Raw genomic sequence first — 15,096 nt, 5'->3', positions numbered from 1 at the left:
CTCCGTTTCCCTGCAGCTGCGGTCGGCATCCTCCCGCCCTGCACTCTGTTCTGAGTCTGAGCACAACGGACGCACAGGAGTGACGTCACCGCGCAGGTACAGAGGGAGAATGAAGGAGCGTGGAGTTGCACGGGCCGCTCCACGCTTCTTCAGTGTTGATGTGCGTGATGATGGGGGAGGGGGGCCCGGTGTCAGCGGCGGCGGCACTGGGTCATATAGCGGCCCCGTGGTCTGCGCCAGATCCGTGCAGCTCCTCTCACAGAAAGGAGCTGCCTGCTGATCTGCAGAGCGGACCCCTAAGCTGCCAGGCCCGGTCGCAGTCGCGACCTCTGCGACCGCGGTAGTTACGCCCCTGCGCTTCTAAAGATATCATTGAACTCTGCCTTTTTTTAAATTTTCTTGGTGCATTTATTTCCTTTGGCAGAAAAAAAACACAAGGAACAAATGTATTTACATTTTAAGCGCAGAATCAAAACCTTTCTCTTCTAAAAAAAAGTACATTAAAAAGTGCCTCAAATAAAAGGGGAACTGTATAAAAACGCATTAAAAAAACAGCAAAAATGCAATAATCAGAGCAGACTGTTATTGTGTATTCCTGCAGAAAAAAAAAGTTGATAAAAAGCAGCAGAAAAAATTGTTTATGTTAAGTGAGAAAACAGCTTAAGCCTATGTTCACACGTTGCTTTTTTTTGCAGTCAAAATCTGGACTCTTGGCAGGAATATGCTATGTGCGCACACTGCGTTTTTTGTGACCTCAAAGATGCAGCATTTTTGGCCACAAAAAACGCACAAAAAAACATCCGCGGCAAAAATGCATAAAAAACGCATGCGTTTTTGTGCCTTTTGATGCTTTTTTTGCTGCATTTTTCTCCATTCAATTGAAAAACGCAGGGAAAAACGCAAAAAGAATTGACATGTTGCATTTTTGTGGTCACCACAAAAACGCAGCAAAAAAAAAAACCCAAAACACTGTGCGGACAGCCAAAATAAAATCTCATAGGCTTTGCTGGGGAAGGAGATTCATGCAGTTTTTAGAGCAAAAACACACCCGAAAAACGCGGAAAAATGCAGCGTGCGCACATAGCCATAATGCTGCTTATAAATGCAGAGATTTACTGCTTCTTTCCTTCTTTCTTTGTGTGGATTACATGTGTGCTTTGTCTACATTACATATCAATAAAGATAGTTTTAGCACCAAAAATTACTGCAAAACCAGCACTAATGTTATTTGGGGGAGGTTTCCCTCATTTTTGGACTTTCTCGGATTATAATGGAAAAATCATATAAGTGGTGCTGTTCTCTGACTATGCGGAATCAATACATTTCTAGAAGGGTCTCACAGTAGGGCCAGTGGCGCAATGGATAACGCGTCTGACTACGGATCAGAAGATTCCAGGTTCGACTCCTGGCTGGCTCGAAATTTTTCAAAATTTTTGTTTTGGCTCGAAACAAAAATTCCAAAATCAGTAGATAATAATAAGAAAAAAAACAAACCAAAAATGTATATAAAGGTCTCGCTCAGGTATACACTTGTTCTAGACAGTGAGTTTCAATGCATCTAGGTTTTGAGTACATGTGCTGAACAACTGAAAGCTTTGTCGTATTTTAGCCATTGTGGCCGATAAGGAGATGAATGTTTAAACTATTTTTTCACCAAATATATTCATGTACATTGTTCTGTCAAATAATATGAATATTACAGATTCAGGTCACCATTACCCAGCGTGTCTTCCACAGTTTTATATAAGGACATATCATCCCATCTGGTTTGCACTTAGTGGGACCTTCATTTGTGTTACAAGAGGACAATGACCCAAAACACAGCTCCAGGCTATGTAAGCTATGTGACCAAGAAGGAGAGGGATGGAGGGCTGCATCAGAGGACATGGCCTCCACAATCACCCAACCTCAACCCAATTAAGATGATTTGGGATGGAATGGACTGCAGAACAAAGGCAAAGCAGCCACAAGTGCTCAGCACCTCTGGGAACTTCTTCACAAAATGTAGAATTGGTGGAGGAAGGTTGAACTAGATGGACTTAGTTACTTAGGTTGAAAAAAAGACCTATGTAACTATTTAACTATGTAACAACTGTTGGAAGACGTTCCAGGTGGGAATCTAATGAAGATGCTTGAGACTTTTTCCCTCATATATGTACATAGGTTTGTAGAAGTAGTATAAATAAAGTTACTATATTGCTTCTACAAGTGGAGAGTGACATGTTTATTGTGCCTGTGTGAGGAGGCTTATGCGTCATGCAGTGCTCCTCTGTTAGACACCACCCATTACTAATACCAGGGCTTGATGTTAGCTTATTTTTTTCAGCATTTTCGGAGCAAGGCTTAAATATAAGCCCTACCCCAAAAATAAGCCCTAGTCCCGGTTCAATAATGAAGCGTCCGTGCAGCTAAAAAAGTTAAAGAATACTGCAGGACACTTCATTATAGACAGCAGACACTCCGCAATCACTCTCACCAGACGCCGAGCAGGAGGCCCTGCAGTGATCGCGCACCCGCACACATCAGATCACACATGCAGTCACCCATCAGATCGTACCAAACACTCACCACATCCAGCGATACCGATTTCTTCTGGCCGGCAGAATCCTGAAACACAGTGCTGTGGAGCGCAAGGACCTGTGGATGGATTGCTTACAGGACCTGGGGTGCGTTCCACCCACCGAGTCCTCCAAGCGTGCCACTGAACTGCAACCCATCTTTCTCTGTGGCCAGAGGCATTCTATACCATCGGATGTGGTGAGTGACTAGTGTATGTGTCCGATCTGATCGGTGATTGTGTGTGTGATCTGATGTGTGTGGGTGTCAGCGAGAAGCAGGGGAGGACGGCGTGCAGCATACCTCCTGGGAGTGCCCACCGGAGGTCACAGGAGGATCTCGGAGCCACGCAGACGTCTGGGGTCTGGTAAGTATGAGTCTCCTGGGGGAGGGGGGGATTTCTGCTTTGTTGGGGGGAGGGGGGTAAACTTGCCCCCAACCATGTTTCTCTAAGAATAAGACCTACTCCAAAAATAAGGTCTAGCACTTTTTTGGGTGCAAAAAAAAAAGTACAAGACAGTGTCTTATTTTTGGAAATACACGGTAAGAGAATAATTACTATTAAACAAATTGGGAGATAAGCTTTTATAGTTGGGGCTCATCTAGCTACATATTGAAGATTGTTTTTAATCAAAATATCTTTCAGAGTTGGATCTGCATTCAGCATAGGTATTTTTTTATCATATAGACAATGTCATTAAACTGGGGACTGTATTGTGTTGAGAAAGTAATCTTTAAGCCTGTTTGCAGTATTTCTTGTTATTTGAGACTAATTTTTTTACGCTCAATTTTGTCAACTATAGTTTGCTCTTTTTAGCATCCATTCCGAATAACCCCTGTTCCTCAATTTATCACGTTTTAATAGCCTCTGTTTTGTATATATCTGAATTGGAACTATTTCTTTTGATTCTAAAATTCCCCCACTGGTATATTTTTCTTGATGTGGGCTGGATGGCATGATTCAGCCATTAATATGCTGTTACTTGAGGTGGGGGTTATATACAGTATTGGGTAAAACGGAGTTAATTATATTAGTCCGGCCCTCTAAAATCATCCCAATTTCTCATGTGGCCCCATGGGAAAATCAATTGCCCACCCCTGGTTTAAGGTATGGGGATATTAACACTACGTTCCACTATAGTCTTCCAAGGTTATATCCAAAAAGTTGATTTTATTTGAATCTGTTACACATGTACATTTTAAAGTAAAATGATTTGCATTGATATACTTCATGAAGCAATTTATTTTATCCAGAGGACCCCTCCAGACTAGGGGCAGGTCGTCGATAAATCTCCCTAGCCAAACAATAACTGCGGAAAAGATATTAGTGTTGCTGTACAAAAAAGCTCCTCCCACCTAGCCATATAACAATATCTACTAAAGATGGTGAGAAGCGTGCGCCCATGCTAACCCCACTTTGTTGAAGAATGAACCTGTTATCAAAACTGAAATAGTTATGAGAGAGTAAAAATGCATTAAATAAAGGGGAAAATGCATAAAAAAAGGATAAAAAAATGCAATAATCAGAGAAGATTGTTATTGTATATTTTATGGTGTATTCCTGCAGAAAAAAAAATGCTGATAGAAAGTAGCAGAAAAAATTGTTTACGTTAAGCGCGAATATGGCCTAAGCATATGTTCACACGTTGCTTTTCTATTTGCAGCCAAAATCTGCACTTTTGGCCTTAAATATACTGTAAAACGCAGAGATTTACTGCTTTTTTCTTTCTTTGTGTGGATTACATGTGTGCTTGGTCTACAGTACATATCAATAAAGTTAGTTTTATCACCAAAAAATGCTGAAAAACCAGCACTAATGTTATTCTGTTTTTTGTTTGTTTTTCTTTTTTTTTTTCCAAAAGTTTATACTAGGAAAATTGTAGAAGGGGTGCTTTGGTCATGCTGAATCAATAAATTTCACGGAGGGTCTCACAGTAGGGCCAGTGGCGCAATGGATAACGCGTCTGACTACGGATCAGAAGATTCTAGGTTCGACTCCTGGCTGGCTCGAAATTTTTTGTTTCTAAGGAATTTAAAAAAATAAGTTCCAAAATCAGAAAAAAAACCCAAAATGTAAATAAAGCCCTCGCTGTGGTACACGCTCGTTTAGACACTGATATTCAATGCATCTAGGTTTTGAGTACATGTGCTGAACAATTGGGAGCTTTGTCGTATTTTAGACATTGTGGCCGACTAGGAGATGAATGTTTAAAATTATTTTTTTCATGAAATGTATTCATATACATAGTTCTGTCAAATAATGTGAACATTACAAATTCATGTCACCCTTAGCCAGCGTGACTTCCTCAGTTTTCTACAAGGATATGCCATCCCATCTGGTTTGCACTTAGTGGGACCTTCATTTGTGTTACAAAAGGACAATGACCCAAAACAGCTCCAGGCTATGTGACCAAGAAGGAAAGGGATGGAGGGCTGCATCAGAGGACATGGCCTCTATAATCACGCAACCTAAACCCAATTAAGATGATTTGGTATGGAATGGACCGCAGAACAAAGGCAAAGCAGCCACAAGTGCTCAGCACCTCTGGGAGCTTCTTCCCAACAGTTGGAAGCCATTCCAGGTGGGAATGTGATGAAGATGCTTGAGAGAATGGTAAGTTTATAAAGCTGTCTTCAGAGTAATCTGCGATCCACACATGATATTTTCCATATACGGACCGATTATGGATTTTTCAATCTAATCTTTGTGGCAGACAAGGATTTGGACGTTTTTGTTTTCCCCTAATGTGGTTTATGTACATAGTTCTGTAGAAATTGTGTACAAATCCTTTACTCTACTCCTCCTACAAGCTTTATACCCGATCTCCACAATACTCGCTTCTGTATCTGTACTGAGACCCATGTGACCTTTGTAGGATATAAATATTTAAAAGTTGATTAGATAGAAAAGTTGAGGTTGGAAAGGAGTACAAAGAAAGAGACCCTCAGAAGGGCCAGTGGCGCAATGGATAACGCGTCTGACTACGGATCAGAAGATTCTAGGTTCGACTCCTGGCTGGCTCGGAAGTTTGTTTTTTTTTAAATTCCATTTTGTAGAATCATAATATGAACGCTAAATTGATTAAATAAGCATATAAAAATAAAAATATAATTAAAATGCAAAATTGTAGTACACATGGATGTTTGAGGTCATGAAAATTACATGCAGTTAATAAGGATAAACTTGGTGACATTCTATCCATTGTGCCAGGCAAGGATTTGGATGGGAGAACAATCACGTCCCCTAATTTATGTACCTAGTTCTGGAGAAGTAGGATATAAATAAAGTTAGGCTCCTTTCACATTGCGTTTTTCTATGGAGCATTATTACTTTTTAAAGAGGCTTTATTTTTTAAGAGGGCACTAAAAAGCCATTAGGCTACATTCACATTCACATGACCTTTCCGTTTTTGCGGGCCGCAAAAAAAGTCTGTTTTTTTCACGGATGCATCCGTGTGGCATCCGTTCCGTTCCGTATACGGTCCGTGTGTCATCAGTGTATCATCCAGGGGTGCCTTCCGTCTTTTTTTGCGGACCACAAAAATTGGAAGCAGCAAGAAAGATAAATAGATGAGTAGATATAGAGATGGATATAGATATAGAGACATAGAGATAGAGGGATGAATGTATGAATAGAGGGATAGATAATTAGATATATAAATAGATGAGAAAGACATATATAATGTCCCACCTCCCTGCATATTCTAAGCTGGCACCCTTTTGTGACTTTCATGTGGCACTAAAGGGTGCTTAGCCTTGTATTTAGACAAAAAATAAATAAAATTAAAAAAAATATGACATGGGGTTCCCCCTAACTTTTGTAGCCAGCTAGGGTAAAGCAGATGGCTGCAGCCTGCAGACCACAGCTGGCACAGCTTCACCTTGGCTGGTAATCCAAAAAAAGAGCGCACCCTATGCTGTTATTTTAAATTAAATAATTTAAAACAAAAAACACGGGTTCCCCCCCAAATTGGATCACCAGCCAAGGTAAAGCGGACAGCTGTGGTCTGGTATTGTCAGACTAGGGAGGTCCACTCCCCAGCCTAAAAATAGCAAGCTACAGCCGCCCCAGAAGTGGTGCATCTATTAGATGCGCCAATCCTGGTGCTTTCCCCCAGCTCATCCCGTTGCCCTGGTGCTGTGGCAAATGGGGTAATATATGGGGTTAATACCAGATGTGTAATGTCACCTGGCATCAAGCCCTGGGGTTAGTGATGTCAGGCGTCTATCAGATACCCGACATCACCAACCCAATCAGTAATAATAATAAAAAAAAATAGACAAACATTTTTATTTGAAAAAACACTCCAACACATTCCCTCTTTCACCAATTTATTAGAAAGAAAAACAAATCCAGGTCTGGTGAAATACAATAAGGGGGTCCCACGACGATCCATACCATAGTCAATGTCTCAGTCAATGAAGAACAGAATGTTCCCCATTGGCTGGGAGATTAGTGCAGTGACCTGAGCTAACATCAATAGGTCAGCCCAGGTCACTGCAGGGGATGATGAGTGCTGTTGTCAGGAGGTTAGCTAGGTACATTACCTGCGGTGATCGCTGAACTCCTGACAGCAGTGCTGTCACTGAGTTCAATGACCGCCGCCTTCCCAACCCAAGTATCGCGAGCGGCCCGTGACCGTGACGTCACCGCTAGCCTAAGTCTCGGGTCGACAGCGAGAGGTGATGTGACAAGCGGCGGGCATAGAAGGCAGTGACGAGCGCTGACGTCAGGAGGGCAGGACTTCATCACCGCAGGTAATGAACTTAACTAACCTCTTGACGGCAACGCTTGTCATCCCCGCGGATGCTGAGACTGCAGTGCGGGCAGCTGCTGACACACTACAGTGCGGGCAGCTGCTGACACTGCAGTGCGGAAACCGCGGGGCTGGGGCTGAGGCTGGAGCGGGACACAGACTGCACGGGCACCCGACGGAAGTCACACGGAAGTGCTTCCGTGCGGCTTACAGGGATTTTGCGGGCCCATTGACTTATATTGAGTCACGGTCCGTTATTACAGAACAGAATTGGACATGTTCCATAATAACGGAACGGACATATGGCATCCGATGTGTTTTTTTGTAGGATCGGATGCATACGGAAGTTCTTCTGTGTGCCATCCGATCCTACACAAAAGACATTAAAAAGATGGTCCTGTCCGTGGGTCCGCAAAAAACAGGAACTGACCAGGACAAACGGAACGGTCATGTGAATGAGCCCTTACTGTGTGAAGCACCATCACTCTTTGGGGTCACAATATTTTTTTGGGAGCAGTATCTGGCGCTAGTTTTCAGGACTGTCTGGCACTATGTTTTGGGGTAAAATACACCATTATTTGTGGAATATTGGGGGCACGGTGTTATAGAGCAGGTTTATAAGTGAAAATAGGAAAGCAACAAGCTTGACCCTTCACCTTGCTACAAAAGTGAGCCAACTAACAATTAAGTAGACAGTCTAAGCTGGGGTCTCAAACTACGCTGGTTAAAGGGGTTGCACGTAAAAAAAATGAAAACTGATGGGTCATATTCCATATGGGACAAGTTGTATAGAAGATAAAAAAAAATGTATCACTTTTTATTCCATTTTTTGTCAGTATAATGAAAAAGATACGGTTAATTTACGGTGTTCAATCTATGTGTTATGGTAGTTTTATAGCTTTGGTCCATTTTTTTTGTATTACCTAATTCCTATACGGGTACATGGTAACTACATAGTACATGGGGACGACTAGCACCCCAAAATTGCAGGGTGCTGATTTGCTTAAAGAGGAAAAAGAGAATTTTGTTTACTTACCGTAAATTCTTTTTCTTATAGTTCCGACATGGGAGACCCAGACCATGGGTGTATAGCTACTGCCTCCGGAGGACACACAAAGTACTACACTTAAACGTGTAGCTCCTCCCTCCGGGCTATATACACCCCCTGGATGACAATCTAACCAGTTCAGTGCAAAAGCTGAAGGAGGACAGCCACCCATAAGTAGAGATAGAGTAAAACTCGGAAAAACCGGAACCTCTGTCTACAACAACAGCCGGTGAAACACACGTAACAAGAACTGCCAACAGGCAACAGGGAGGGTGCTGGGTCTCCCATGTCGGAACTATAAGAAAAAGAATTTACGGTAAGTAAACAAAATTCTCTTTTTCTTCATCGTTCCTTATGGGAGACCCAGACCATGGGACGTCTCAAAGCAGTCCATGGGTGGGAAATAACCAAAACTGAGAAGTAGGCAAAACCTATCTTCACAAGTGGGCGACAGCTGCCTGAAGGATGCGTCTGCCCAAGCTCGCATCTGCCGAAGCATGAGCATGCACTTGGTAGTGCTTCGAAAAGGTGTGCAGACTAGACCAAGTGGCAGCCTGACAAACCTGCTGAGCCGTAGCCTGGTGCCTGAAAGCCCAGGAGGCACCAACAGCTCTGGTCGAGTGCGCCTTAATCCCTGGCGGTGGGGGCACCTGAGAATGCTGGTAGGCATCGGAGATGGCCGACCTAATCCAACGAGCTAGGGTCGGCTTAGAAGCCGAGAGACCCTTGCGCTGACCCGTGGTTAGTACAAAAAGTGAGGTGCACCGCCTAAAAGCGGCGGTGCGTGACACATAGGTTCGGAGCGCCCGCACCAAATCCAAGGTATGCAACGCCTTCTCAAAGCGGTGCACAGGGGCCGGACAAAGGGAAGGCAATGAAATGTCCTGGTTAAGGTGGAAAGGAGATACCACCTTAGGGAGAAAGTCCGGAGTCGGACGGAGAACCACCTTGTCTTGGTGAAAAACCATATAAGGTGACTCCGAAGAGAGCGCAGCCAAATCAGAGACTCTCCTGAGAGAAGTTATGGCCACCAGAAAAACCACTTTCTGTGAAAGTCTAAACAAGGGAACCTCCCTAAGAGGCTCAAAGGGGGGTTTCTGTAAAGCCGTGAGGACCAGATTAAGATCCCAAGGATCCAAGGGCCGCCGGTAAGGAGGAATGATGTGAGATGCGCCCTGCATGAAGGTGCGCACCTGAGCCAGTCGGGCGATACGCCGCTGGAATAATACCGACAGAGCCGACACCTGTCCCTTGAGGGAATTGAGGGACAGTCCTAGCTGCAGACCGGACTGTAGAAAGGACAGGATGGTCGGCAAGGAGAACGGCCAAGGAGCATGGCCGGAAGAGCGACACCAGGACAGGAAAATCTTTCAAGCCCTGTGGTAAATCTTGGCCGAGGAAGACTTCCGAGCCTGAGTCATAGTGGAGATGACCTCAGAAGGAATGCCTGAAGCCGTCAGGATCCAGGACTCAAGAGCCACGCCGTCAATCTGAGAGCCGCAGAATTCTGGCGGAAGAACGGACCTTGAGAGAGAAGGTCTGGGCGGTCCGGGAGATGCCACGGCATTTCTACAGACAGACGAAGCAGATCTGGGTACCAAGCTCGCCTGGGCCAGTCCGGAGCAATGATTATGACCCGACGGCCCTCCATTCTGATCTTGCGCAGAACCCTGGGCAAGAGAGCTAGAGGGGGAAACACGTAGGCCAGACGGAACTGGGACCAATCTTGAACCAACGCGTCCGCTGCGAAGGCCTGAGGATCGTGGGAGCGAGCCACGTAAACCGGAACCTTGTTGTTGTGCCGGGATGCCATTAGATCCACTTCCGGAGTGCCCCACTTGCGGCAAATTGACCTGAACACTGCCGGATGAAGGGCCCACTCGCCGCTGTCCACGGTTTGACGGCTGAGATAATCGGCCTCCCAGTTTTCTACGCCTGGGATGTGGACCGCGGATATGGTGGACTTGGAGTCCTCCGTCCACTGAAGGATTCGCTGAACTTCCAACATTGCCAGGCGGCTGCGAGTCCCGCCCTGGTGATTGATGTAGGCAACCGCTGTCGCGTTGTCTGACTGGACTCTGATGTGCTTGCCCGCCAACAGGTGGTGAAAGGCCACGAGAGCTAGAAGAACAGCCCTGATTTCCAGCACATTGATCGAGAGGGCTGATTCGGATGGAGTCCAAGTGCCCTGTGCTCGGTGGTGGAGAAATACTGCCCCCCAGCCGGAAAGGCTGGCATCCGTGGTGAGAATCACCCAGGACGGAGTCAGGAAGGAGCGTCCCTGTGACAGAGAGAGGGGCTGAAGCCACCACTGAAGAGAGCTCCTGGTCTGCGGCGACAGAGCCACTAGCCTGTACAAGGAAGAGATCCGCTTGTCCCAACAGCGGAGAATGTCCAGCTGCAGAGGACGCAGATGGATCTGGGCAAAGGGAACCGCTTCCATTGACGCCACCATCTGACCCAGCACCTGCATGAGGTGCCTGATGGAATGATGGCGGGGCCTCAACAGAGAGCGCACCGCCAGATGAAGGGACTGCTGTTTGACTAAGGGCAGCTTCACAAGTGCCGGCAGAGTCTCGAATTGCATCCCTAGGTACGTAAGTGCCTGGGTCGGGGTCAGAGTGGACTTGGGCAGATTGACAAGCCACCCGAATTGAACAAGCGTGGCGAGAGTGAGCGAAACACTCCGCTGGCAGTCTGCACTGGATGAGGCCTTGACTAGAAGGTCGTCCAGGTAGGGGATTACTGCCAACCCCTGGAGATGCAGGACCGCAACCACTGCTGCCATGACCTTGGTGAATACCCGAGGGGCTGTGGCTAACCCGAAGGGGAGAGCCACGAATTGGAAATGTTCCTCTCCGATTGCAAAGCGTAGCCAACGCTGGTGTGAAACCGCAATAGGCACATGCAGATAGGCATCTCTGATGTCGATGGATGCTAGAAAATCTCCTTGGGTCATTGAGGCAATGACCGATCTCAGAAATTCCATGCGAAAGCGCCGCACCTGAACATGCTTGTTGAGAAGCTTGAGGTCCAGGATGGGCCGGAAGGAACCGTCCTTTTTGGGGACTAGGAAGAGGTTTGAGTAGAAACCTCTGAACCGTTCCCGGGCGGAAACCGGAACAATTACTCCGTTGGCATGCAAGGATGCCACGGCCTGAGAGAAGGCGGCGGCCTTGGAGCAGGGGGGAGTGGACAGAAAAAATCTGTTTGGCGGGCTGGAAGAAAATTCTATGCTGTAGCCGTGGGAGATGATATCCCGCACCCACTGATCGGAGACATGTTGAAACCACACGTCGCCAAAGCGGGAGAGCCTGCCACCGACCAAGGACGTTGCTGGCGCCGCCAGATAGTCAAGAGGAGGCTGCCTTAGTGGCAGCGGCTCCTCCGTTCTTCTGAGGACGTGGTTTCGCGCGCCAGTTGGGTTTACGATCCTTGGCTGAGGTAGTGGACGAAGCTGAGGGCTTAGAGGATGACCAGTTAGAGGAACGAAAGGAACGAAACCTCGACTGGTTCCTGCCCTGGACAGGTCTTCTGGTTTTGATTTGTGGCAGGGAAGTACTCTTCCCGCCAGTAGCTTCCTTAATAATTTCATCCAGTTGTTCTCCGAACAGCCGGGACCCAGCAAAGGGGAGCCCAGCAAGGAACTTCTTAGAAGAAGCGTCTGCTTTCCACTCTAAGCCACAAGATCCTGCGGATCGCGAGAGAATTAGCGGAAGCCACCGCCGTGCGGTGAGAGGCCTCCAGAATGGCAGACATGGTGTAGGATGAAAAGGCCGAAGCCTGGGAGGTCAAGGCAACCATCTCGGGCATAGAGTCCCTGGCGAGGGAATGTATTTCCACCAGAGAGGCAGAGACTGCCTTAAGAGCCCACACTGCTGCAAAAGACGGGGAGAACGAGGCTCCTGCCGCCTCATATACAGATTTGGCCAGAAGGTCAACCTGGCGGTCAGTGGGATCTTTTTTTTTTTTTTTTTTTTTTTTTTTTTTTTTTTTTTTTGGTGGTTATGTAAAGTAATATATTATAAAACGCATCTTTATACATATTGCCTTCATTTTATCAACATTTCTGCACATTATGATTTAAAGGAGTTTTGCAGACTTGAGGGAAAAATAAAAAAAAAAAAAAAAAGCCTGCAGTCACGCTTTGTAACTACAAACTTGGATGTTACGATGTACGGTGCGTGCACACGGTCATGATTCCCTGCTGTGAGTGGGTGGCCATGTGACCTTGTATATGTATTGCATATTAGCTGTCACGTGCTGATTAGACGCCATTGGCTTCTCTCAAAAAAGAAGCCGGGAGAGTCTAGTTGGCACATCAAAGCAACTTTAAAAATCCTTTGTTCCCACCAGGAATACCGGAAAAATGCGACAGCATCCCACCACACGCTCTCCTGGTTCAGCAGTGTGCTGTCAGAGAGTGACTGCACACACTTGTCTCAAGCCTGGAAAACCCCTTTAAGATGTAAAAATTTAAGTAAGTGAACCATTTTTCCCTGAAATAAACTGTACACAGGAGTAAGACTTGACATTTTACATAGTCCAGTCTTAGTCTTTTATGTTGCGTTTTCTTAACCCATTAGATGTATGTCCTGTCGCTTCTTGTTCCTCACGCAGAGAATGGTCTACTTTTTCACAATGAGACCCTTCTGTCTGCTGGTCTGGATCTTCTGAAAAAGGGTCATCTACAGGAAAATCAAGATCCTCCTCATCAAGCTCTGAATTGTCTTTTCCCCTTTCTAAATTTCCTTTCGAGGTTTCGGGTACGCTAGTCTTGAATGAATGAATCAGTTTTTCAAATGGATCTTCACAGGACAGATTTTCTGAGTTACTGAAAGCAGATTTGTCCATCCCACTCGTCTTCATTAACGTTCTGATGGACTGTAGCTGATTCATAATTTCATCTTTCTGTCCAGTAGCCAAAGAATTGACACAACTGGAGAGCGGATCAAGCTGGGTCAGTAAGCAATTCAGCATTGTCTCTGTTTGGGAAAGATGTCTTTCTAACGCCAAAAGCTGATTTTCTGTTTCCTTTGCTTTTTTCTCTTCATCTTTGGAGGTGTTGGATCTACTTGAGTCTTTTGACTTCATCTTTGAAAACTTGTATACAGCAAACAGTGCCACTCCTACGGCATACAGTGGCATAAGTGTAATTGCCATGCCGTGACCCGTTTCAGTCTTCTCCGACTTCAGCTGTTTTTCCATCTCGCCTCTTATCTGTTGATAGTGATTACTATTTTCCAATATTTTTTTAGATGAGTGATACTTTTCTTGGCTCTCTTTGCCGGCGGGGCGGCCATGTAAGGGAGGGGGCTTCTTCCCGGGGGGCTCCTTGCCAGGGTCCCTCGCAGTGGCCCCAAACATCCGGGGAAGTAGGACGCAGGCACATAGTGCCAGGGCCACGGCGAGCAGCAGGTGCTGGGAGCTGGAGAGCACCATGATGACTGCCGTGGAGCTGACACCCGCCTGTCCAGTGGGATCTTTAAGAGAGGTGCCATCGGCCACAGATACGACTGTCCGGGCTGAGATTCTCGACACCGGAGGGTCCACCTTTGGGGACTGAGCCCACTCCTTAACCACCTCTGGTGGAAAGGGAAAACGGTCATCAGAACTACGCTTTGGAAAGCGTTTGTCAGGACAGGCCCTGGGCTTGGTAACAGTGGTCTGAAAACTGGAGTGGTTAAAAAACGTACTCCTAGCTCTCTTAGGAGAGGGAAACTGGTGTATTTCTACCAGAGAGGCTTGTTCCTCTGACACTGGCGGATTGAGGTTCAGTACGGAGTTAATGGATGCAATCAAGTCACTAACATCCGCATCACCCTCAGATAAATCAATGGGGTACATAGAGGTAGCGTCTGAGCCCACAGTAAAGGTATCCTCCTCGCCTTGCACCTCAGCTTGTGAATCAGAGCCGTGGGACGAGGAAGGAGAAGGGTCCCTGCGTCTCCGTTTAGGAGGACGGGGTCCTAACACCTGCTCTGAGAGCTCTGCAGAGCTCGGGGCAGCAGAGGCACCCTGAGAAGGGGGCTGATGCATGGTCAGCAGAGTCCGGGACAGCTGTCCCATGGAGTCGGCAAAGGACTGTGAGATAGCCTTAGAAAACGATGCTACCCAAGCCGGGGGTTCAGCCACCGGTGCCGGAGCAGCCTGAGGGACCCCTGAGAAGGCTCCAGGCTGAGGCACCACCATGTTAGAGCAGGCCTCACAATGAGGGTATGTGCTCGGTTCTGGCAGAATGAGCTGACATGCAGTGCATATAGCGTATAGCTTAGCAGTCTTCTTGCTCCTAGTGACAGACATGCTGCTGAGGTGGCTCTGCAGTAATAATAAAAATACACTCCTGTAGAATGACCCCTGAGAGTGTATAATAAAAGCCCACAACCAGAGGTTGTGGCTTACCAGACCGAATCCCTGTGTGTGTGCCCTCCGGATTCCACAGCTCGGACCCCCAGTGAAGCGTCTGCCTTCCAGGATGCAGAGCTGCAGCAGCCAGCGCCGATCAGTGTGAAGACGCTGATAAAATGGCGCTGGAGTGAGGAGGGGGGGCGGGGATTAGCCCAGGAGCGGGAAAACGGAGGGCCAAGGAGAGATACAGGGGAGGGAAACATCTCCTCAGAGAGGAGTGTCCTGCCCTCTGCTGAACGGCCGGTGGGCGGCGCCACACTTTTCCCCTGCATGAATCATGCAGGGGAAGCTGAAAACGAAACTAGGCCGCAACTGAAGCCGGGGCCT

At 46.7% G+C, this 15,096-nt stretch overlaps 1 protein-coding gene and 3 non-coding genes across 4 annotated transcripts; 3 read left to right on the top strand and 1 right to left on the bottom strand.

Moving 5' to 3' along the window:
- Positions 1-1,344: 1,344 nt before the first annotated feature.
- On the top strand, positions 1,345-1,417 carry TRNAR-ACG (transfer RNA arginine (anticodon ACG)). Its single transcript has one exon. It is a non-coding gene; the product is annotated as a tRNA-Arg (tRNA).
- Positions 1,418-4,493: 3,076 nt separating this feature from the next.
- TRNAR-ACG (transfer RNA arginine (anticodon ACG)) lies at positions 4,494-4,566 on the top strand. The gene has a single exon. It is a non-coding gene; the product is annotated as a tRNA-Arg (tRNA).
- A 941-nt stretch (positions 4,567-5,507) lies between these two features.
- On the top strand, positions 5,508-5,580 carry TRNAR-ACG (transfer RNA arginine (anticodon ACG)). The gene has a single exon. It is a non-coding gene; the product is annotated as a tRNA-Arg (tRNA).
- A 6,888-nt stretch (positions 5,581-12,468) lies between these two features.
- Positions 12,469-13,837, bottom strand: LOC142301789 (uncharacterized). The gene has a single exon (XM_075342808.1). It carries the CDS (start codon positions 13,801-13,803, stop codon positions 12,913-12,915), a length of 891 nt encoding a protein of 296 aa, XP_075198923.1. The 5' UTR covers positions 13,804-13,837; the 3' UTR covers positions 12,469-12,912.
- Positions 13,838-15,096: the final 1,259 nt, after the last annotated feature.

Source organism: Anomaloglossus baeobatrachus, chromosome 4 (assembly GCF_048569485.1).
Source record: "Anomaloglossus baeobatrachus isolate aAnoBae1 chromosome 4, aAnoBae1.hap1, whole genome shotgun sequence".
Classification (NCBI taxonomy): Eukaryota; Metazoa; Chordata; class Amphibia; order Anura; family Aromobatidae; genus Anomaloglossus; species Anomaloglossus baeobatrachus.
The sequence above is the reverse complement of the archived record's forward strand: the minus strand, read 5'-3'. Positions and strand labels throughout refer to the sequence as shown.